The sequence below is a fragment of the Polypterus senegalus genome, chromosome 3 (genome assembly GCF_016835505.1).
Source record: "Polypterus senegalus isolate Bchr_013 chromosome 3, ASM1683550v1, whole genome shotgun sequence".
Lineage (NCBI taxonomy): Eukaryota > Metazoa > Chordata > Cladistia > Polypteriformes > Polypteridae > Polypterus > Polypterus senegalus.
This window is the reverse complement of record NC_053156.1, coordinates 253,871,577-253,895,444: the sequence shown is the minus strand read 5'-3', so window position 1 is coordinate 253,895,444 and position 23,868 is coordinate 253,871,577. Positions and strand designations below refer to the sequence as shown.

At 34.2% G+C, this 23,868-nt stretch overlaps 1 protein-coding gene across 1 annotated transcript in view; it reads left to right on the top strand.

The window, feature by feature from the left end:
• Positions 1 to 23,868, top strand: part of nbas (NBAS subunit of NRZ tethering complex) — a 418,366-nt gene that overhangs the window by 376,428 nt on the left and 18,070 nt on the right. The window contains exons 50-51 of the mRNA XM_039748931.1: positions 200 to 344; positions 10,431 to 10,562. Coding sequence (XP_039604865.1) covers positions 200 to 344; positions 10,431 to 10,562 — 277 coding nt within the window. The remainder of the gene's footprint in view (positions 1 to 199; positions 345 to 10,430; positions 10,563 to 23,868) is intronic.

Sequence of the window (23,868 nt, the reverse complement as noted above, 5' to 3'; positions counted from 1 at the left end):
GAATGTTTTTAAACATAATTGTGCGCAAAATCATTAAAGGTGTCATATTGTAAAAGAAGTAGAGCATTGCAGTTTTGTTGCAAGTGTACATTATGCAGAAAAATGTATGACCTTTTAAAAAATAAAAATGTGTAACTGCTATAGAAAGTGTATTGATCTAGGTACAACATTTTTATTTTTAATTTTTTTTTTCTCCAAGGGATGAACTACTGGAAAATCCGTGGATAAAACTAGCATCAGCAATGATGTCCAAGTGCTCAGTTGAACAAAGAAGTCACATGGGTAATGAAGTCTTGAGCATGTGCCGTTCTCTGTATAAAACAAAACATAAATTACCTGCACAGGTAAGATGAGTTTTTTTTTTTTCTTAATTATTCACAAGTTACATTGTTTCACACACTTTAAAATATTAAGCTTAGTTGTATTAGTATTATTTCACTTTGTATAAAAATTATTTTTGTAGTTTAGTAACTGCCATGTCATTTACATTAGAGATTAAAGACTGCCAAGGTTATATACTGTATCTGTTGCTTTCATGTCTATATCAAAACTTCACAGAAAGTTTATATTCTCTTCATTTTTTAGTTTATTGAAATACTTATGGTAGCTATATTTTTTAGTTTGTTGGTGCACTGTTGATACTCTGTATTAAACCTTTATGGTGTTATCTTAGTCATTAAAACTAGAATTATTAGAGCCTAAGAAAAAACTCGTGGATCTGTCCCACCTTAAATCGCTTCGCACCTCTTCTTCAGCGTCTTTTGTCCTGTAAATGTGTTGATAAGCAGCAAGCAGCCTGCTATCACATCCCCCACCGCCACACAGTTTTCTCAGCTCAAGTCTGTTTACTGCGTGTCAGTTGCTTAGCGTTGTATAGAGTGAGAAGTCAAGCAAAATCACACCTTTTATAAACACTATATCGTTATTTGGAACACATGCATTTCATGTGTGTTCGGGATGCTACAACATTCTATGTAAACACATTGTTAAAGCAGAAATTTTTTTCATGTTTTAGTAATAATTGACAAAATGTAGACATGAAGTGTATAATGTGTGAAGCCTGAAGTCCAAATATCAAAAAAACACTTTCACAAAAATTACAAATAAAACAGAACAAATGCACTTCTAATCAAAAATATAACTGCAGAAAAAGAACCCGCATTGGGGTGCAACATCAACATGCATTTGTTACGACCGCTTTGGTGGCGCAGTGGTATACAAAACTTCACGGGTTTGTTTTTTTTTTTATTCAGTTTATTCTCTTAGTCACGTTCACTATTCCACCCATCCCCGCCATCTGACACTGCTGTTTTCACATAAAGACCGCTTTAACAGAGGTGAACTCAGATCACGACGACGGTTCTACATCGGAGAAAGACTGCACTTTTAGCGTGGAGAGTCACTTGCATACTGAAGAGTCTATAGCTGCAGGTGGAAGCTGCCGTCACTGTACTTTGTATATAAGAGCCAAATCAAATGTTATTTACTTATGTACCTTTATTTATTTACTTACTTCCTACAGCGTAAAGTCACAAGTAGACTGCAGAGCTTCCTGTGTACATATGCAAAGTACAGCAACGGCAAAAGTGCATTCTTTCTAGAATGTAGAACCGTCGTCATGATCGGAGTTCACCTTTCTTATAGCGCGCCTTTATGTGAAAACAGCATTGTCAGATGGTGATTTGGGATTGTGAACGTGACTAATGGAATAAAACTGAATAAACAAAAAAAACAAAGCTAACCTTTACAAGTATCCTAAATTTACACCGGCTGTTACAGACTGAAATCAAATGTATGTTTTTAATCTAAGATAGTAAGAATAAGAGCAGCTTACTTCTCAAAACGGACTTGCCCGCTCTCAAACCCGTGAAGTTTTGATTATCAGTCAACAGTTGATACTGTTTAGCCACCAAAGCAGTCATAGCAAATGCATGTCCATGTTGCACCCTAACGCGGGTTCTTTTTCTGCTGTTATATTCTTGAATAGAAGTGCATTTGTTCTGTTATTTTTGTACCTTTTGTGAAAGTGTTTTTTTTTTAATTTAGACTTCAGGTTTCACACATTATACACTTCATGTCTACATTTTGTCAATCATTACTAAAACATGAAAGATATTTCTGTTTTAACAATGTGTTTACAAAGATTGCTGTAGACACAGAACACACATGAAATGCATGTGCTCCAAATTGCAATATAGTATTTATAAAAGGTGTTATTTTGCTTGACTTCTCACTCAATACAACTCAAAGCAACTGTCATGCAGGTAAACATACTTGAGCTGAGAAAACTGTGTGGCAGTGAGGGGATGTGACAGTAGGCTGCTTGCTGCTTATTGACACATTTACAGGACAAAAGACTCTGATGGAGAGGTGCGAAGCGATTTAAGGTGGGACGGATCTACGAGTTTTTTGTAGGCTCTGGTAATTCTAGTATTAATTGTTTATTTATAAAACAAAATTATAATGTTAGTATATTATAATTTAGTCCATTCAATTGAGTTTAAGATTATTTACCATCAAATTTATTAATCTGCTTACTTATTTTTAAAGAATTAAATGAAAATTTTGCACTCTGAGTCAAAGCCATATACAGTATTTTCATTATCATTCACGTTTTATTGGACCATTCAGAAGAAGGAATTTATGTAGATGCTGCACTACACACTGTAGACAGTTTAATGTTGGTGTTTTTTTATTAATTTTACTTAGTTGTTTTATCTTAAACTGTAACAGATGTCCCCTAGAACATGGCCAGTTTAAAATCATAACTGATCTAAATGTTTATCTTTGGGATGTGGAACAGTTTTTAGAAAAATCTGACCTAAGGGTAAATCAGGAAAATGATTTATAACAGGCGATGATAAACCTGAAAGGTGTATTATGAACGTTATGATTTTCTGAGTGGTCAAAGATTATCTCCTGCGCACTATAGTACAGTATGTGAATTACGAGTTTCTACCATGTATGGTTTATAGTATAGTGTTTAACAACCAAGTTAACCGGGATGTTGAAGACCGTAAAATCACTAATGATGCCATTACTGAATTTTTAAGCCAGAGTGTTCTTTTGAATAGTCATATTCACCTAGTCAACATGCTCTAGATTCACTCCTCTAAATGTGCTACAATCAAGAGATGGGCTGCAGAATTCCGTAATGGCAGGAAATCTCCCAAAAATTGCCCTAGGTCTTGCTGGCCTATTTTTTGCAAGGGCCGCAATCCAAATACTTTTTTATGCAATCTTTTTGTTCAACCCTCTGAATTAAAGCTGAAAGTCTGCACTTCAACTGCATCTGAGTTGTTTCATTTAAAATTCATTGTGGTAATGTACAGAACCAAAATTAGAAAAAAGTTGTCTCTGTCCAAATATTTATGGACCCAACTGTAACTCTGCAAAGTCCAACCTGGTCACTTATTTGTTTCATTTAATTGATTTCAATAAGGAATGGATTTTTCACAAGTAGAAAAACATTGTCTTGGTTCTTGAAGCCACAGAATGTTGATTTGTTCTGTAGTTTTACTTGAGCTCTGTTAGCACATCACAGAACTGTGACTGACAAAATGGGGCAGAATCCACATGCATTGCCATCACTTTCTGCATGGTGGGGAAGAACCAGTAATCAGAACCATGGATACTATGTTTGAGTACATAAAATTTGTCAGAAAATTCTCTGACAGCTGTGTAGATGAGTGTTAAACTCTTCACATTGCAGTTTAAAGTTCAAGTGGTTTCTCGCAAGGGCCCTGGTTCAATTAACAACTTTGACTACATTTGCCATCCAATCATTCAGAATCTTAAAGTTCGCAAACAAGGCTTGCTGAAAATGTTGTGGATGAGAAAATGTCCTCAGCAACTCCTTAATTTTTCAGTGCAACTTTCACCAAAGCCATAGCCCTAGTTCTCTTACCAGGTATTTGCGGTGCACCTGTATTCATCTGTGGTGAATGCTGTGATTTTTTTCTGGTCCATTGTTAAGCTTTGTCAATGTTTCCAGTACAGCAGTTTTGATCTCCACACCTGTTGTTCCATTTTTCAGTGGAACCATGTCAAGCAGTTTTTCTGTAATGTCAAACTCACTGTTGATTGCTAGGATGAAGATGAGCAATAGTGGCATGTCACTGATATTCAGACTTTCATCCATTGCAAGGCTGACAAGCTCCTCTTCATATTTGCAACTCTTACATTCTTTAGCCATTTTGCTAAATGCTAGGTAAATTGTGATTGTGTATTTCAGACAGTTGAGGGGTGGGGACATAATAATTTGAAGTGTACAATTAGACAGATAGACAGATAAATACTTTATTAATAGATAGATACTTTATTAATCCCAAGGGGAAATTCACATACTCCAGCAGCAGCATACTGATAAAAAATTATTAAATCGCTTAAGCTGCTCCTCTGTCTGGAGATGGTACTGTTCAGTGGATTCTCCATAATTGACAGGATCCTGCTCAGCAGCCATTGCTCTGCCAAGAATGTCAAACTGTCCAGCTCCATGCCTACAATAGAGCCTGCCTTCCTCACCAGTTTGTCCAGGCGTGAGGTGTCCCTCTTCTTTATGCTGCCTCTCCAGCACACCACAACATAGAAGAGGGCACTTGCCACAACCGTCTGGTAGAACATCTGCAGCATCTTATTGCAGATGTTGAAGGACGGCAGTGTTTTAAGGAAGTATAGTCGGCTCTGTCCTCTCTTGCACAGAGCATCAGTATTGGCAGTCCAGTCCAATTTATCATCCAGTTGCACTTCCAAGTATTTATAGGTCTGTACCCTCTGCACGCAGTCACCTCTGATGATCACGGGGTCCATGAGGGGCCTGGGCCTCCTAAAATCCACCACCAGCTCCTTGGTTTTGCTGGTGTTAAGGTGTAAGTGGTTTGAGTCACACCATTTAACAAAGTCCTTGATTAGGTTCCTATACTCCTTCTCCTGCCCACTCCTGATGCAGCCCACGATAGCAGTGTCGTCAGCGAACTTTTGCACGTAGCAGGACTCCGAGTAGTATTGGAAGTTCGATATATATAGGCTGAACAGGACCAGAGAAAGTGCAGTCCCCTGCGGCACTCCTGTGTTGCTGACTACAATGTCAGACCTGCAGTTCCCGAGACGCACATACAGAGGTCTGCCTATAAGATAATCCACGATCCATGCCACCAGGTATGAATCTACTCCCATCTCTGTCAGCTTGTCCCTAAGGAGCAGAGGTTGAATGTTACAGAACCGCATAGGTGTCAAGCAAATAAAAAATCAATTTGAATGAATTATGTTTTTCTTTCCTAATTTGAAACACTCACGCAGATCCCGTTGTATCCCGCCTTTCTAGCTCCTTCTTTCCTACCCACAATAGAGTCTTCTCAAAACCTGAGTTATTAGAATGCATTGATCACAGTTGCTGTGTGTCCCTTTTTTCACCCCATTAAATATATTAGTTTAATATTGACTGAAAGCTGCACAATAATTTCTGATATTCCTCATTGGCAACATTCCTTCTTAGCACTGTGTTAATATTCAGGTGTCCACTTGCTATGTTTGTTTTTTTTTTTTTTTGGACTTAGTCACTATTCTGAATTGTGATGCTGCATTACACGCTTGTATTGACGTACTGTATAATGTTAGCATGTGTTTCTTTAAAAAACAGAAAACTTTCTGTTTTCTTTTCAGTCTAGTTTGCCAAGGAAATAAAAATCTCTTTGAGAGTGTGGCAGTGAATCCCACAATATATCAACTGCAAATGAAATATGTATATCTCATTCCAAGTCAAAAGACAGGAATGTGTTGGAAAAGTGAAAATTCCAGACCAGTTGGCCATTAGACATTAACTATCTTTTATATAATTTAGAAGAAGACGTGATAATGTGCAAGTACTACTTCAGCAAGTTTAGTGTAGCCAGTAAAACAGGTTTCGAGTCAGGATCACATTTTTAAAATAAGAAAACTTAACAGCAAATGACATGCGGTGGGCTGCGACAGTGTGGTGGCTGCAAGCAAATATGCCAAAGAACTTGCAGTGGTAAAAGGTATTCATACACAAAAAAGATGAATGATGATACAAAAAGATATGAAATTTGAGTTAATATAAACTCAGCATATTACATAGCAAAGGAAGTACTGACTTTCACACAAATGAAACCACTTGCTTTGCTGCAAAAGGAAATGAAAATAGTCTGGACATTTCCCCAGCATATGATAACTAATTTCAAATTTTACTACAGACTTAAAGAAAAATAATAATAATAAAGTCATAATGGTGATAAAGATTCTTCTGTGGTGGAGTATTTTTGGTGGTTAGATATTTACATGATGCTTTCCCAGAAACTGAAAAAAAAATAAAACTTTAAAAACTTAAATTGCATGTTTAATTGTGTGTTTTGTGTGTTTCTGAATAATTAAGCTAAACTGCAAGTTGAGTTAATTTATTGAAAACTGTTGTGTTTTTAAGGAAATCTTGTTTGTGTGTTTTCTTTGCACAACAAGAGCCAGAGTGCTGCTAAGTGTTTTATTTCTATTTTTTACTATTTATTATCAATGTGTCATTATATAAATGTTGTATAAAATATCTACAAGTAGTTGAGTTATTTAAAAAATACATTTCTGAAAATTCTATACAAATCTGTTTATTTGTTGAAAAGTTCAATTTCATGTACTTTAATTTCAAAATGTTTTTTTCACCAATCCGATTAACTGACAAAATAATCGGCAGCCCTATTTTATATAATGAAAAAAGGCATAATTCATTTGAACAGATATATTTTTTTGCCTGAATGAAATAAATTCTGCTGAGAATTTACTTATTTTTTAAAAATTTTTAAAGATTTTTTTTTCTTTTAAAGAAGAACCACAACTGGCCTTTAAAGAGCCTTGGGTTTGAGTACTACTGTTATAGCGTATAAGATAGCAGACACTATATGTATTAATTATAGGACATTTGAATACATCCTTCATTAACAATTAAACATGTACATGGTCTGTACATTGTCCAGAATGTTGACTTCTGAAATGACAATTCATTGCATCCAGTATTGCAATGAGGATATCAAGGTAGTCAGTTTGGGCTGGGATAAATCTAAGAAGTGTTTCATAAATGTGAACCAACTTGGATGCATGCTTGCTGTAAGGGTTTTGCAAAACAGTACCAATAAGGCAAGGCAAGGGGAATTTGTAAAAGTAGCTAAATACTGAGAAAGGAAAGAAAGTTTACGAAATTCTAATGAAATAAACTAAGACCAAAAACCCTAAGAGTCAGCAAAAAAAACAAACACTTAGAACAAATAAGGAAAAAAGGACCAACTTAAAAAAGCCACAATGAAAAAAATCTCTAACTCATAAAATTCAAAACCTGAATAGGAAACCAATGGCCAAGACAAAAAAAAAGCAGACAGCATATCCTGAAATAACCAATAAGCTTTACACTTGACAAGTATAACAAGGCACTACCTCAGCAAAAAACTGAGACAAATTATATCTTTTTATGTACCCTTAGGTGACTATGCTATAATTAGCATCATCACCTGAGAATTAAAATTCCTTTTTTGCCTAATCTTAATTTTAAAGGAGAAGCAATTAAAAACTACAAGGATCATAAAATGAAGAAAAGGTTGATATGGAGAGAATGCCAACGGGGCCAAGACAATATGACGTAGAGTCCAAGCAACATATGAAACAACAAAGAAATTCAAGGTTCAAGGCCTGTGCTAAGGATGTTGGTGTAGTCCATATTGATAACATTCCTCCGAAGGCCCACAATTACACCAGTTTGGTTTATTGTTGATGGCAGTTAATCAGGAAGAAGCAACAAAGAAAGCAATCAACCATTTCCCTTTTGTTTCACAACAAGGCCTCAGTTTTTTTACAAGTGTCCAGATTTTCTAGTCACTTACCAAAGATGTGTGTGTTTAGAAACTGTAGGTTGTTCAACACACCACACCTGTAGCTTTAAATAGCCCTTTCCTACTTATACTTTTTGTCAATCTCTGGCATTACTTCCACTTTGTTAGCAAGCCTTTCCCCCACCCACTCACCCCTATTACTACAAGCTCAATGTGCTACAGGCAAAAAGCAGCCTTTGAAACTCCAACTGAATTACTTGAAGGGGTTACCCCAGTAACAAATTCTAGGGTCTTGTTTGCCCTTTAAAATTCCTCTTCCTTATCGCTATGAATTTTCCAGGAAGGTCTGGGTAACATTCAATTTCATGTTTACCCATGACTTGGCCAAACACAGCTCTAAGTACACTATTTACATTTACTGTTGATGACACCATTGTAGGTCTGATGACCAAGAGCAAAAAGTCAAAAGTCCAGATATCTTATCCAAAGATCTTGACCATACATTGTTTTTCTCTCTCTTGTTAAATTAATCTTAGCTGAATGAATCTTATTATTTTTTTTTTCATTTAATGATTTACCAATGTTGTTTCTTGTCCTAGTGTGTGTGTATAAACACAGGGAACTTCAGTTTCTGTATTACATCTTGCCTGAAGAAGGGGCCTGAGTTGCCTCGAAAGCTTGCATATTGTAATCTTTTTAGTTAGCCAATAAAATGTGCCATTTTGCTTGGCTTTTCTCTATATTGATAATCTGTAAAGACATATATTATGCATAAAAAATGTAAACTTTTCATTATTTTTTGAAGTTTCTGTTATGGTTATTTCAGTTTAAGAATAGAGATCATGTTATATAGATTGGTGAAAGAGAATCCTATCTTAATACATTTACACTATAAGGCTTTCAGAAAGCATCTGTAGAGTCATGCTATAATCAGTAAATTATTCTGTGCAAGTCAGCAGTCTTAACTAAACACTCCATGCAAAGATTACTAGATGCTGAGATTGCTAATCATTTGAGCATGTGAGATATTCAAGGGGATTATTTGAACTAATCAGTGCCTCAACTAAATCTTAAATCAAAATGTACCATTTCCTTTCGTGTTGCCTCTTAATATATATAGTTATCTTTTTTCTGATTCTAATGTGAATGTCATAAGTGAGTGGGAATATCTGTCTCATTGGAATGAGCTGCGCTACCTGATGGCAGCCTAAGGTCATTGCAGTGAACCCATGTACATTCATTACAGCAAGACAAATTCTCCTGTTCGACTATGACATATATTTTTTACATTAAGCAAAATAAATGAAATGTGTCCACAGCTAAACTGGATGAGGCAGGATAGATAATGTTATGTATTATTAGTCTATTTCTGTAGTAGCAGTGGACTAGCTCTTGACATTTTAAATGCATGAATGTTTTATACATGTTGTAGCAAAGATCAGCTATAAACTGTTTTATCAAATTACTTTTACTAATTTTCTTTTTTGGAAGTACTTGTATGAATCTACCAAGAATGAAATTGTATATGAACATGAGGATGTGGGAAGACCCCCTGATGGCCATAAAGGTCAAGAAAAACACCTTAGGTTCATGTGTATAAACTGTTATTAAAAAATTTCATTTGTTTTTCTAAGTTGAGTTGAGGGAGTACAAATATATTTTCCTGAACACATTGTCTGTTTAAATAATGATAAGAGAGTGGGCATCTCTTTGTAATTGGTCGTTTTATCCTCAAGAGATCACATGAATATTCAGTCCAAGCATTTGTCCATCCATTTTCTGAAACTAACATCTTATATAAAAATGCACCCTTAAAATTCAGATTGTGTTGTTTGGTATTGTTTTGATATCTGGAGGAGGCAAAATAAGTAAGCATCCATTTACCCATTTTTTGTAAGAAAAAAGTCACATTTTTTGTAAGGAAATATTTCTGAGTGAGTGTCACTTTTAAAAATTATGGATTGATTATTCAGAATTTGAAGAGTCTAAATTAAAAAAAAAAACATTTCTGTCTTCTCCTCGTTTCTTCATTTCCATACATAGCAACATTTTCATGTAGTTCATTTGGTAAATGGTGCAGTTGCAATTGCACTTTGATAGAGATTTAGCTACTCAAACTGTATTTGTGTTCTTGAATGAAGCATTATTGTACATGAAAACCAAAAAAAAAAACTGTGTTTACCTCAGTGGCTTACAGTACATTGATAGTCCAAGGACCAGCAGAAAAAATTTGAAATAAAAGTTTTAAAATGTACTTAAAGCATCAATTTCCTTTAAAAAGTAAAACAGATTTTTTATATATATATGTTTGTTACAGTGATATACATACACACTTTTCCAGCGGCCTTTTGTTTCTTGTTCCTTACGGTGCCAAATAGATTGCCATTGTAAGTCACTGAGTGAGACACGTTTTTATTGTATTTGCAAATAGTACCTTGCTTAAGAATATAACTTTCTATGTTGAATGTATGCCACGATTTTGAAAAAATTATTTCAAATTTAAAAATTCCAAACTTATCCTTTAAATGTGTGATTTTTGAATACCATTCATAGTATAGTAGATCACTTCTAAATTTGCCCTTTTTACTAATGCATTTCTTTCAGAACATCAGGCAGATAGCTTTATTGCTTTTGAACCAGTACCAGCTGCTACTCCCTGCTCTGAAGCTGTTAGTAGAAAGTGAAAATGAAGAACTGCAGGCTCTGACACTAGAGCAGATAACAAGCATCAAAAAAGTAAGTTAATTTAAATTGCACAAGTCTCATTCGTTACTGTTTTCCTGAATCACAAAAATTCATTATATAGCATATTTTGAAACTATACATATTTTATATTTAGGGGTGTGCATAGAACAGGATTTTTTGTAAGATAAGCATTATAAATAGTAAATTGTAAATAGTCAGTAGGATGCGGAGACATCTGGAGAGGGAAATTGAGAAGGTGGAATTAGGCCAAATCTGTTTGGAATAATCAGACCATGGGACCTTGGGAGTAGAGGGCTTTGAAAGTGACTTGTTTTATGACTGTGATCCAAGTAGCTGTGTGTTGTGAGAAGATACTAAATTCCCAAATTTCATACTGATAAATGTTTTCGATTGTATTTCCATTTACCTTATGTTATTTTTCTAAGCTTTCGGTTTCCTTTGTTTTGAAGCAGAATTTTGTCAAAAGGGTAAAAGCGTTATTGGAAAGTGAAATTCCTCATTTTAGCATAAATAAGCCATTGGAAATCTAATTATGCTTTGCATATCATTCCACATGTTTACCTAAATGCATAATCTATGATTACGTCAAAATCTTAAAACTGACAGAGAAATCTGCTACTCTGCAAACTGGACATTACTAATATGTGGCAGAAAAATGCTCTTTTGAACTGGACTTCATTTTGTGTGGATGAAGTTCTAGGATCACATAAAAACTGATGCAGCATATACAGTTTACTGTAAAAGCTGTCATAAAAGGTGGAATTTTGTTCAGCTGAGCATTATTCTCAACTACCACACAAATAAATATAATAAACTAGCAAAGTACCCACGCTTCGCAGCGGAGAAGTATGTTAAAGAAGTTATGAAAAAGAAAAGGAAACATTTTAAAAATAACGTAACATTTGCTTTCTATTCGTTTGCATAAGCATTGTCCTTCACCAGCAATTATTTAATGTTAGCTCAGACCAGACACTTAAAAGTTTCTCTCACACTTTTGCTGAGTTTCTGCCAAACAGTATTCTATCTCATCTTCGTTTGCATAAGTACAGTCCTTCCCCAGCAATTTTAACTCAGTTACAAAGTGATCAAAAGTCATGTTTATACCCTGCATCCTCTCAGTAAACTTGTATCTTGCGAATATCATATTCGTCTTAGGCATGACAAATGCCAGCAGCAGCGTGTCTATGAAGTTAATTTAAAGTTAAGCTTTACACTTTGCTTTCCTATTCATTTGCATAAGCACAGTCCTTCACCAGCAAGTTTAACTCCGTTACAGCAATTTTAACTCTGTTACAAAGTGATCCAAAGTCTCGTTTATACCCCGCATCTTCTCATTAAACTTGTATCTCGCGAATATCGTATTCGTTGTAGGCAAGACAAACGCCAGCGGCAGCGTGTCTATAAACTTAATTTAAACTTATGGTTTACACCGTGCTTTGTTTCCGCAGTAGCTGCACTTACGAATATGCTTGTGTGCGTCACTGGCTTCATATTCTTTTGCTGTCTTCTCAATTGTGTAATGCGTTTTTTGTTCAGTACTCTTTGGAGCTCTTCCTTGTTCTTTGCGTACTGCGTTCACAGTCAGTTCACGTGAGCCGCTCGGAGTACATGCATCGAAGGTTCTCAGCTGTGCTTGTGGTATCTTGTGCCATCTTGCGATGTCCACGGCTTTATTTAATGTTAGCTAAGACCCGGCACTTGAAAGTTTCTGTCGCACTTTTGCTGAGTTTGTGCCAAACACTAGTCCATCCATGACTATCTCATCTTCGTTTGCATAAGCACAGTCCTTCAACCGCGAATATTTAGCGACAGCGTGTCTATTGGATTGCTGCCGACGGATGGCCTTATATGGGCAGGCACTCAATTACGTGGGAGGCGAGATGATGCAGGACGCAACTCCACCTCACACGGCGACCAAGCTGCAGGCTATGGCCATATATATGTACAAAAGAAGGTTCCAGTTATGACTGTTACACGTGCAATTTCAAAATGAAACCTGCCTAACTTTTGTAAGTAAGCTGTAAGGAATGAGCCTGCCAAATTTCAGCCTTCTACCTACACATGAAGTTGGAGAATTAGTGATGAGTCAGTGAGTCAGTCAGTCAGTGAGGGCTTTGCCTTTTATTAGTATAGATGCTTGTTTTCAGCTTTAGCCGACCTTGATGCAGTGTGACAAGTGGTCCGTGGCGCTGGGCAAATTTTAAATAAATAACTGCATTTGAGAACATGCAGGATCGTAATTTGGTGTGAGATATGTGAGCTCGCTTCACTCCAGGGTTGGGTGGGGTGCCTGACTGCTTGGGCATACACATGTGAAAGCGAGCGTCAATTGAGTGCCACATTCATGCCTCAGAGGTGGCAACTTATCACACTCATACCTAATCAGGGTAGGATGATGGGAACCTGCATGGAACAAAGGGGAAAGGGTAAAAAGAAACGAGTCTGAAAAGAAAATGAGAAGGAGCAGTTAAAATGAGGTTGAAACAAGATGGAGTAATAATTGCGAGATGTTGGAGGCAGGCAGCCAGGAGGAACAGCCCCAAGAAGAGTGTAGGACGGGTGCCTGAGGGGGGTGAAGAGGGTCGACTTGGCTGAACATTATTGGTAGCAGGAATAACCCAGTTTTTCTCTTACTTCAGTTAAGAAGTCATTACTTTATGGGACATTTATTATTTTTTTAAAGGTTGAAATCTTTCATTTCTAACTTTGTTCAGTATTATCTGCTACAAATTTATGTTAAGAGCATATGTCATGGGGAATGGCTTGGATAGCTTTGGCTTTAACAGCAGGATACATTGAGGGAAATCAAAACAGATTTAAATATATATATATATATATACATATATATATACATATATACTGTATTTAATTTACCATTTTTAAGCATGTTAGGTTAGCATTACATAAAGAGATATTTTAACCAAATAGCCACTAAATTGTCCTGACTTCGTTTGTTTGTCTATCTATCTGTCTGTCTGTCTGTCTAGTCCCTTACATTTTCTTTAAACTGATAAATTAATTATTCAAATGTTATTTCTCATTATGTTTACATTACTGGCTTTTTTGTGATATTTCGATATAAGCTACATAAAATACATAGGGAATTAGACAGCCTATGTGTTCACATATATTTAAGAGTACATTCACCTGTAAAATATTATGGAAATTCCCATGAAAATGATTTTGAAAATAGAGCACTGACCCTATGGATGCACTGGATTTTCTTGAGCCACAAGCTAATAAAAGATGAAAATCCTTGTATGCTTTTTTATTATTTATTTTTACATTGCTCTCTACACTAAATGTAGGGTCAGAATTCACACAGTAAAACACACATTTTATTCTGATTAACATAAATGAATCATAACAATAAAAGTCCAATAATATTGTTGTAGAGTTATGGCTAGTTGACAAAATAGAGGAAAACAAAAGCTTCAGATTGCAGCATCCCTATAAACCTTTAGGGGATCATGTTCAATTACAACAGAAAGTCATAGTTAAAGTTAGACACAGTCACAGTTATGGAGGCTTAGGCTAACAGGGCACCCACATCCTTTTTGGTATTCCACTGTATTATATAAGTTTGTTCTGGAAAGTCTAGTAATCCTTTGATACTGGGGTTTATCATTGGATTTCAAGGCTCCCAGTATCTCTATTGTTCTTCCCATGATCACGAAAACAGCTTGAAATTAGAGCAGTCACTCTTAAGTTCCACAGTAGGATACAGAGATCAAAACAGAGCAAATAAATGTCAGTAACAGTTCTTAACAGATGGCATATCTTTTATATATATATATATATATATATATATATATATATATATATATATATATAGCAAATGAATGTAAAATGAAAACAGTAAAGTTATAGGAACCGAGCCCGGTGGGACAGCATATCTACAGTAACTCCTAAAGGTTAGGATATAGTATTGTCAAAACATTTCTCTACATATTAAATCAATTTCATAAATATAAACTAAACCATGCAAGGACAGTGCCTGATAGAGTGGTCACTGGTGCTAATGGCTGTAGTTATTTCTAACAACATTAATTCTGTAGCTTTTCCTTATCAGAAAATATTAAAATGTCTTTTACAACATTCAACCTACAACTTCATAAAGTGTAGCAGACTGTTGACATTTTCCAATACAGTAGGATTTGGAAATATTTTTCATATTTAAAAAATGCCACAAGCATTTTATCACACTATGACAGGTCCATTCAACTGTTAAACCTTACTATTTAGTTATATTTTAAAGATTAAGTTAAAAGAAAAGAGAAATTTATAAACAATTCTAAATATTTTTTGATCCAAAAATAAGGTAATAAATTAAGACAGCATGTTTTTTTTCTCCCTTAAATGTCATACAAGGATTCTTGGGATTTTAATGTCACTGGCATTTCTGTTTCCTTCTTTAGCTGTAACAGGTTGTAAAATCTAAAATAAATGTTTTTGCCTATCTTTGATTATTGTTATTCCATTTCAGGTGAATAAATATAAGATAATTTAATATTGCTTAAATATATACACAAACATTTAGTGTTCAGAAACTACAAACATTATTAAATAACATATTTTTGTTTTAGAAGATCATTTATTAAATGTAGTTTTCCACTAGTGAGACTGTTTTTATGTTTGTCATTAATGTGCAATATTACGTACTGGTGCAGAATTAAACAAATAAATATATGGATAAAAGTCTGCACTCCGCATAGTTCATGAGGACAAGTCCAAATGTAGTCTTTTGTTTATTGTTCCCATGTTCACTCATTGTTAACAACTCAGTTTTTTATTTACATACTGATGTCTCTGTGGCAAGTAAAGTCTGTGTAGTTTATCATGTCCGCATCATTGCTTAATTTACAAACCCATTACCTTCTTGACCATTTATATAAGCAGTGAATCATTTATGCCACAGATTTTTTGTATTTGATATTTTTTGATGCCTGTAACACATTTGCACTAAAAAAATCAGATCCTAAAGGGGAACGAAATAAAATTGTTTAACCAAAAATATATACGAGTCAACAATTTCCTGTACAGAAAGATTTCCTCTTTAATGAGTTACAGTTTCTTAACATATTATAATAGTGTATGAAATCAAAATTCAAGGTGATTTTGTATATGCCTTGCCTAAGAAAAATCCATGTTACTAATGCACAAACCAGTGTGTTTCTTTGTGCTGATCCCAAGCCCTGATAAATCGGGAGGGTTACGTCAGGAAGGGCATCCGGTGTAAAATTTTGCCAAATCAATATGCAGAGAAGATGATCCGCTGTGGCAACCCCTAACAGAAGAAGCCGAAAGAAGAAGAATTACACAGCTGTTGGAGGAGAGTAATTCTCACAACAATAAGAGATCAGAAATGTATATTTTTTCTTCTAATTTTAATTTGTACGTCCAGCTATTAATGAGCAACTAAAAAGAAATTTATCAAACAAAATTTTACATGTCTTCTTTTGTCCTTCAAAGAAAGTAATAGTAGCATATCTTTAATTCTTTTTGAAACCTTTTCCCTTAAGAATGTCTTGTAGTTATTCTTTATTTTACTTTGTGTACCACCTATTATAGTAGGCATTATCACAAAATGCTTTACCGTCAATTAAGAATACTGTTACAAATCGGGAGGAATCTGCACTGAGAACATATTGGAACAGGACTGGTAATGGAATCAAACACTCCTCATTGCAGACCCATTGTCTGTTCTCAATATAATTATGGTCATTTGAAAATCGTTCTCCTGATTACAGACTGGAGGAGAGCAAATGTAAATTTACAAATCAATGAAAACTTTTGACCTAAATGTTTCCTTTGTGGTGAAACCTCACTAGAGAGGGAGAGAGAGAAAGTAATTTTACTTTATAATTATGATGAGCTATGCCCTTGACATTGAGAGCAACATGCATTATTAAAGTATTAAAATGTAGTGCTGTGTATGTCATTATATTTACTTATCTCAATTTATTCAGCCTTCAGTAGTATGATTGATTAAAACTCCATACTTCTTGGTACAAGTGTTTTCTTTCTGAATATGGTTACTTTTCAGTTTTTCTTGACAGAGATGTACGCTGTCATTTAGCACAATCTTTATAGTTCAAGCATGGTCAGTTTTCACCCACTAGTGGAACTCATGTTTTTAAATCCGTTTTGTGTTTTATTGCATTGTATTAAATAATGTCCAAATACTAAAAAACGACCTGGCATTTTTATTTATCAATAAAGAAGACAGTGTATCATTTTGTCTTGCTGGTTTAGTTAAACAAAATAAAATCTCACAGCTCTCTATATGTTTTAAGTTTTAAAAAACTAATTTTAAGGTAGAATACCAAAGTAATTATTAACAAACATTCAAAACATGTTGTGTAAGATGCATTCCTTTATGCTATAATTCCTTGCTGTCTGGAAAGAATTATAACATGCATTAAATAAAACAGTGTTCTTATGTCAGATTCTCTTTTTCTGCTGTGCAGTTAGGAGTGAATGATGAAACTAATGTATAAATATTTTTGTTTCAGTTTGTAGTCAGGTTGTACATGCATATCTGTCTTTATTTTATGTGTCCAAGTTGAACTTGCACCCGAAAACTTACTCATTCTTCAATTTCCCAAAGTTTCTGAAATCCCCTGTTAGAAATCAGCCATTTTTTACATTTTTCTTGGTCTTTATCCAGTGCCCATTAGCAGTGGTGATGTTATTTCATCAGCATGAAAATCATCCAGTCATCTATGAGTATCACAGACAGAACAGTAGTTTCCTGAAAAGAAATAAGCCTATTAAAAAAAGACTATTACATTTCTTCATTTGACAAATGCAAAATAAAAAACATACAGTTTCTTGGAAATCTTTGCAAATTTTAAAAAGGAAAAATATATCTAAATTAATATTAATACTTTTTGGAAGTTGAAGCCTCTCTTGGCAGTAATAGGTGCAAGAGAATAACCATCCTGGGCAAAAAGACACGCTGCTGGTAAAAAGCAGCATTCTGTTTTCTTTTTCGTCTACACTGCCTTGTTAAAGAGTAAAAACATTAATTATATGCAATATGTTGTTTTTCCTTCCAATAGACAAGAGTTCAGGTTTATGTAAATTAGTATTCATTGTCCCATATTCATCCAGGTCTAATATTCTATGTGATTTTGGGGAGTATCTGCTAAGCTAGTTTAGGTTTATAAGTATTCCTAATGCCTATGTGCAGTTTCCATTTTACCTAAAGCTATCATTTGAATTTGTATTGATTACAGAATATCCAGTCTAAACACAAGCCTGACATGAGGTGAATAGGTAAACAAACATCATACAAACAATGACTTTGCAGAAAATTAAACACTGGACTCTGAAGTTTCTGTGTATATAGCCCAGTAAATGCTAAATTAAATCATATAAATGTTTCCCTGAAAAACTGGAAGTGAGAGAATGTCACAATGTAAGTAAGCACTATTTGCAGCTCAGCAGACATCAAACTGATGTTCTGTTTCTCTCATTGTCCTCCAAGTTCTCCAAGTTTCTGGTCTTATGATGGCTGTAGCTGCCTGAATCCATTGTAGAAAACTGTTAATATTACATATTTATTCAGCGTAGACAATATTGTTCTGCTATTCCCAGATGAACGGCTAAAACTTTTTAGGAGGGACTTTATGGTAATGGTCTCTGCATCATGTACTTAAAATTCAGACTAAGATGGGTTGCAGATATAAGACTTAATTTCTTTCCTTTATATTTTGAGGAAAATGGTTATGGCATGTTCTTCAGTATTTTCTGAATTTTGACATGTTGAAAAATGTTCCATTTGCAGATATTTGGTTGCTATTTTAATCTTTTAATGTGTTAGTTTGAATGCATTCAAAACAAAAACATGGTTAGTGTCGCCTTAGAAACCCTCAGAAACCTATATTTAGTTCATAGCTCAGTGTCTATGTTCTCCCTCTGTCGATGTTTTTATTTTTCTTCAGACTAATTTACAGCTCAAAAATGTGCTTTTAAGGTTAATAAGCTTCTGTAAATTGCTGTGGTATATGTGTACCTATAGTAGACAGATAATAAATACATGTGGAAGTACATACTGTATATAAGTGCAGTAAATATGGTTTTCAAATAAGGTTATTACTAATTTCTATTAATTGGTAGGATTTTCTTTATAATATTCTGTTCTACCAAACTTTTGCAGAATAAGACAAGCATTCAAACAGTCAATAGAAACACTACTTTTTGAGAAAGTGTTATGTTAAAGTGATTATGATATTTGATTGTTGATGTACAATAAGCTTAAACAATCTAATGCACTTATTCACATTATCCACAGGTAGAAATAAAACACCAGAAATGTATCCAGTACAGTCATTTGACTAGATACCACCACTGGGTTTACTATATTTCTAACCATTTAATATTTAATTAATAAATTACTGCATATTGAAAAACCTGTTTCATTGACTTGTGTTCTTTTTAAATAGAACAGTGCTCAGCATTGTATTACTTTGTCAGTAATCTACTTTTTCCCCAAATGCTTCTTTTGCATATTGAAATAATATCTGTATCTCTCCATTCCTGAATGGCAGCTTCAGTTATAATCATTAGTACCTTTTAAGGAATTCTAAATTCAAAATAAATTCATTCATCAATTTTGGCATGTAGCTGAATTTTACTTTTTTCTTTTTTTTTCTTTTTGCTCATTAATCATTTCCATTTGGGTTTATCATTAAGTTACAACACAAGGTCTTCAGATAACAGTTTATTGTCATACAATTTGTTGTTTTTCAAATCAAGCCATGGACACTTAAGAGTTTTATTTATGGCAATTTTGACAAAACAGCAACCTTCATTTCATTTTCCTTCATGCTTTAAGCACCATTTATTGGAATGAGCGCATAAATTTACACACCATTGGTTTAGGTTCTTATTAACATATTGCTGACATTTTTGGATGCAAATACTGGGGTTGTTTTACTTGCTAGTTAAGTATTCGAGTATTTTGATACAGACAAGGCTGTCTGTTAAGAGGCATGATTACAGTATGAAGGCGTTCTGCACAGATAGGATCTGCTTTTGTGGGGGGAAGTTGAGCATGAGAACAAGTAAGAATTTCACAGTACACCTAATGCTATTACTTCAGAGTTTGAAGCCCTGATTTAGCTGGTCATCTCTTGTTCGCTTCACATCTCATTTCCATTTTGCTGCCATTTAATGAAGAAAAGAATCAATTCAGAGGACTGAATCATTAAAAACAGGGCTATTAACACTAGAATCCCTGATGCTTATGAGTTTTTTCATTGTTTTGACCTGAAATTTTTCTTACATACACTAAGAAACTCCTTATTACTGCACTAATAAACTGGTAATGAAATATCGTGATTTGAAATACATACATTTCATGTGTGTTCTGTGTCAACAACAATGTGTGTAAATATAGAATGACAGAGGAAATGCGCAGCAAGAAATGCTGAACACACGGCTGAAACAGAAAATGTTTTCATATGTTATAGTAATAACAACACTCTTTTGACTAGAAGTGTAGGATGTGTGAAGCTCAATTAGCCAAGAAACACTTTCACAAAAGGTGTAATAAAACAAGTATGATTTTACTCAAGAATAAAACTGAAGAAAAACAAATAGCTTAATTGACCAGTTGCTGAAGCCCAACTATTAGTTGATACAAAGTAAAAGACGTTCGAATACGCGTGTTTGTCTGTTTCATATTCAATCATTTCTCACAGTACCAGCTGCTTAATCTCTGATATGCACAGATGGCGAGTGGATAAGCTACTGTTTAGCAGTTGCGAGGTAATAGGTTCAAATCTCATGACTTCTCTGTATTTTAGCACTTGAGTAGTGAGCTGCTATTATTATTATTATTACTATTATCATATAACATTTGATGGGAGTCTGTAACATCCTGTGTAAATTTATGGTATTTGTAAAAGATATTACTTTTCTTCGCACACAGAAATTCATATCAACATGTCATTTGAACAATTTTTTTTTTCAGTTTTATTTTTGAATTCTTGATTAAAACTGAGTTTGAATGATTTTTGTTCATTCAGTTTTATTCTTGAATAAATCTTAATTTGAAAAATTTTTTATTCAGTTTTATTCTAGGATTCTTGAATAAAAAAATCGTTCAAATGACATTTTGATTTGAATGTCCGTGTGCAAGGTAAAATAACATCCTTCATATATACTGCTGAACAACAGGAAGAAATGATTGAGCTACATTTGTGTGTCTGCTTTTATCCCTTCAGTGCTAACTTTTACAAGTGCCATAAATTTACAGTGGCTGTTACAGACTCAAATCAAATGTCTGTTTTTATTATATACCTTAATAGTAACAATAATAGCAGCTCACTACTCAAAGCAGTAAATGCAAGAAGAACACGGGATGGAACCTGGAACTTCTTGGTTATGAGGCATCAGTCCTTACCTCTGCACCAGCCAAGCAAATGTGTCTACTTTGTATCGATTGATAGTTGGGCTTTAGTTTATACACATTGCCAGTAACATGTAAATTGGACAATTTCATTTTCTTCGCTTATATTGTTGAATTAAAGTGCACTTGTTTTGTTATATCTTTTGTGTGTTTATTTGATATTTGGACTTCAGTCTTCACACATTACTTCTTGTCAAGATTTTGTCAGTTGTTACTATAACATTTCTTGCCTTGCATTTCCTGTCATCCTACATCCTTCATCCTTCATCCTACAATACAACAGATTGTTGTATTCTGAATAACAGTATTTTATTTACCCTATACAGTTGCAGACACCTTACTTCCAGCTGTGAGAATTTTGCTTCTGACTTGACTTCAGCTGCTTCAATGGAGGATTGTATAGCAGGCTGCTTGCTGCTTGTGCTGATTGACACATTTGACAAACAAATGTGATGCTGACAAGGTGCAAGGGAATTTAAAGTGGTCCAGCAATATTTTCATAGGGTACAGGTATTCAAATGTTAATGATACAGATTGGGGGAAGAGGGATTAAAGTCCACAGACACTAATGTACATGTAAATCATTTAGGAGGGCAGGAGTGGAGGTCCCCTATCAAAGTCCCCAGAGGGGAATGTGTGTAAAAAGGAGTTGAGGGAACTTTGTGAGAAGTTTCAAAGGGGTAAATATTGTTCCTGTGTTTGGTCTCCTCCCTGTAAATGTATTGTAGTGATCTTTTTGTGGATATAGGAAAGAAGCAGGCAACTAAGGGAAGTGAGTTTTTATGGAGTGAGTTTCAAAACAGGAGAGAAGTAAGAATTGTAAAGAAAGGTGATAAGGAATAATATCATGAATTCTATAATGTCAAGCCTCTTTCTCTTGAGGTCCTTCGGGACCACATAACTGAGCTTGCCTACCTTTTAAACATTTGCTTCAAGCAAAAAAATTCTTATGGTTTTTCACAGACACAACATCTGTGTTGTTGACAAATAAAAAATACAGGACACCTTTTTTTCTATAACACTAACAAATTTCAATCAGATCAAAACATTTGTGAGGCTTTTTCATGGACCTTGGCACCTAGTTTCTTTTTGTTGTGCAGTATACTTACCTTTCTTCACTTGTCCACCCAGCCGATTGGTCAGTGGGGCTGTTCTGCTAGCGGTATTAATTCGCATAAACTTGTAGCCTCATTTCACTGTGCAATCATATGACAGCGATGAAGCGAAAAAGGAACATAGTACATTAGAGTAGGCCACATTGCTACAGCGCTATTATAAACAAATAAAAAAAGACTGGATAATTTTTCTATGACATCACCAAATTTCAATCAAATCAGTCAAAGCATTTTTTAAAATTTGGGGTATTTGTTTGTTGTTTTACTTTTAAATATTGTCTTTTCTATTGCTCTAAATGTACAATCCTGCCAAATTTCAGCTTTTTAACTAAACAGCAAATTGTGCTTTTGTTGGTGTGTGAGTGAGTCAATAAGCTCTATATATATCTATATCTATAGATACATTTAAAGTTGTTACACTTACATTGAATTTGCCTCTTATTAAATAACACCAATCGCTTTAATAGATTTCTCATAATGGTTTTGTGCAATTGTCAGATCAGTGGATTGTTTTATTTATTTTTTACTCTGGTTTGTGTTGGAAGGCTGTTAATTATTCATTGTTTTATCTTACATGTTTCTAAATAGAAACAATCAAAGAGCACAAGAAATGAGCAGGTTTACAATGGAGAATAACGGGCAGTGTTCTGAGCAGTATAGCACTATACAATGTACTTATAAGGATTGATTTTTAACCCAGTTTACTGAGTTTTTCTGAGAATTAATTTGTGTATAATTTTTCTTTGTTACCAACATAAGTAGCTGGTCTGACTGCATACAACAGCGTTTAGATATAATTTTCTTTCTTTTCTTTGTCTTCTCTTTTAAGATTCTATACACATTCTGCATTATCTGTAGCCATAATAACTTCTGAAGGAGCATTCCAGTGGCATATGGTTATTTCACTTTCAATCACATTGTGATTACAAAAAACACAAATACATATTAATGCTTTCTGGCACTCAGATTGATGTACAGATACATATATTGCTCTTACAATGGCTCTGTAGATCTCTTTAGAATTTTAAATATCATGACTTGAAAAAATAATTTAAATGTACAGTATAGGGTTTATATATGTAAAATGGAATATTTGACATTCATAGTAGTTAGAAATTTGTTGGTGCTGTATATACAGATGATAAAGGAAGGAGAACATCTGAAGAGAAAAGTCCATTTTGAATCTTTTTCTTTCAAATGCAATCCATGGCAAAGTTGGGAGGAATTTGTCTCACCACCATGTTCATGGCAGCATATGCTGTGTTTATATCACCTAAGAAAATACATGAATAGGTAGTTTGCTAATACCAAATAATTTTCACCTTTTATTTAAAATGTTTAAAGATAATCAATTATTTCAAAACGTGCTGTCAAGCAGTATGGATATCTTCGGACATCTACAAAAAAAATTTTATTTAACCATCCCCCCACCCCGTACTTCAACTTGTTTGTGAATTATAACCTGTTATGTTTAAAAGTAGTTTTCTTAATTTTAATAGGCGCAATTTAAATATTTATATTTAGCTTTTACTGTCAGTGTCAAGTATATATTGATAATTCAATGTACAGAAGTATTTCAGTAGTGAACATAAAGTGTATATTGAGTTGATTTTCACCATGAAAAGAGAACATTGTTTTTAGTCTTAAACTTTTTAAAATTTGACACCATTCCTGCAATTGGTTCACTACCGTTTAATGTTTGTACTAGGGCTGTAAAAGTGTTATTGAATGCAATTTATTTAAAAAGTGTAATGTTATTTTTCCTTAATTGTATTTAATACACGTGTTGTTCCCATCCTTT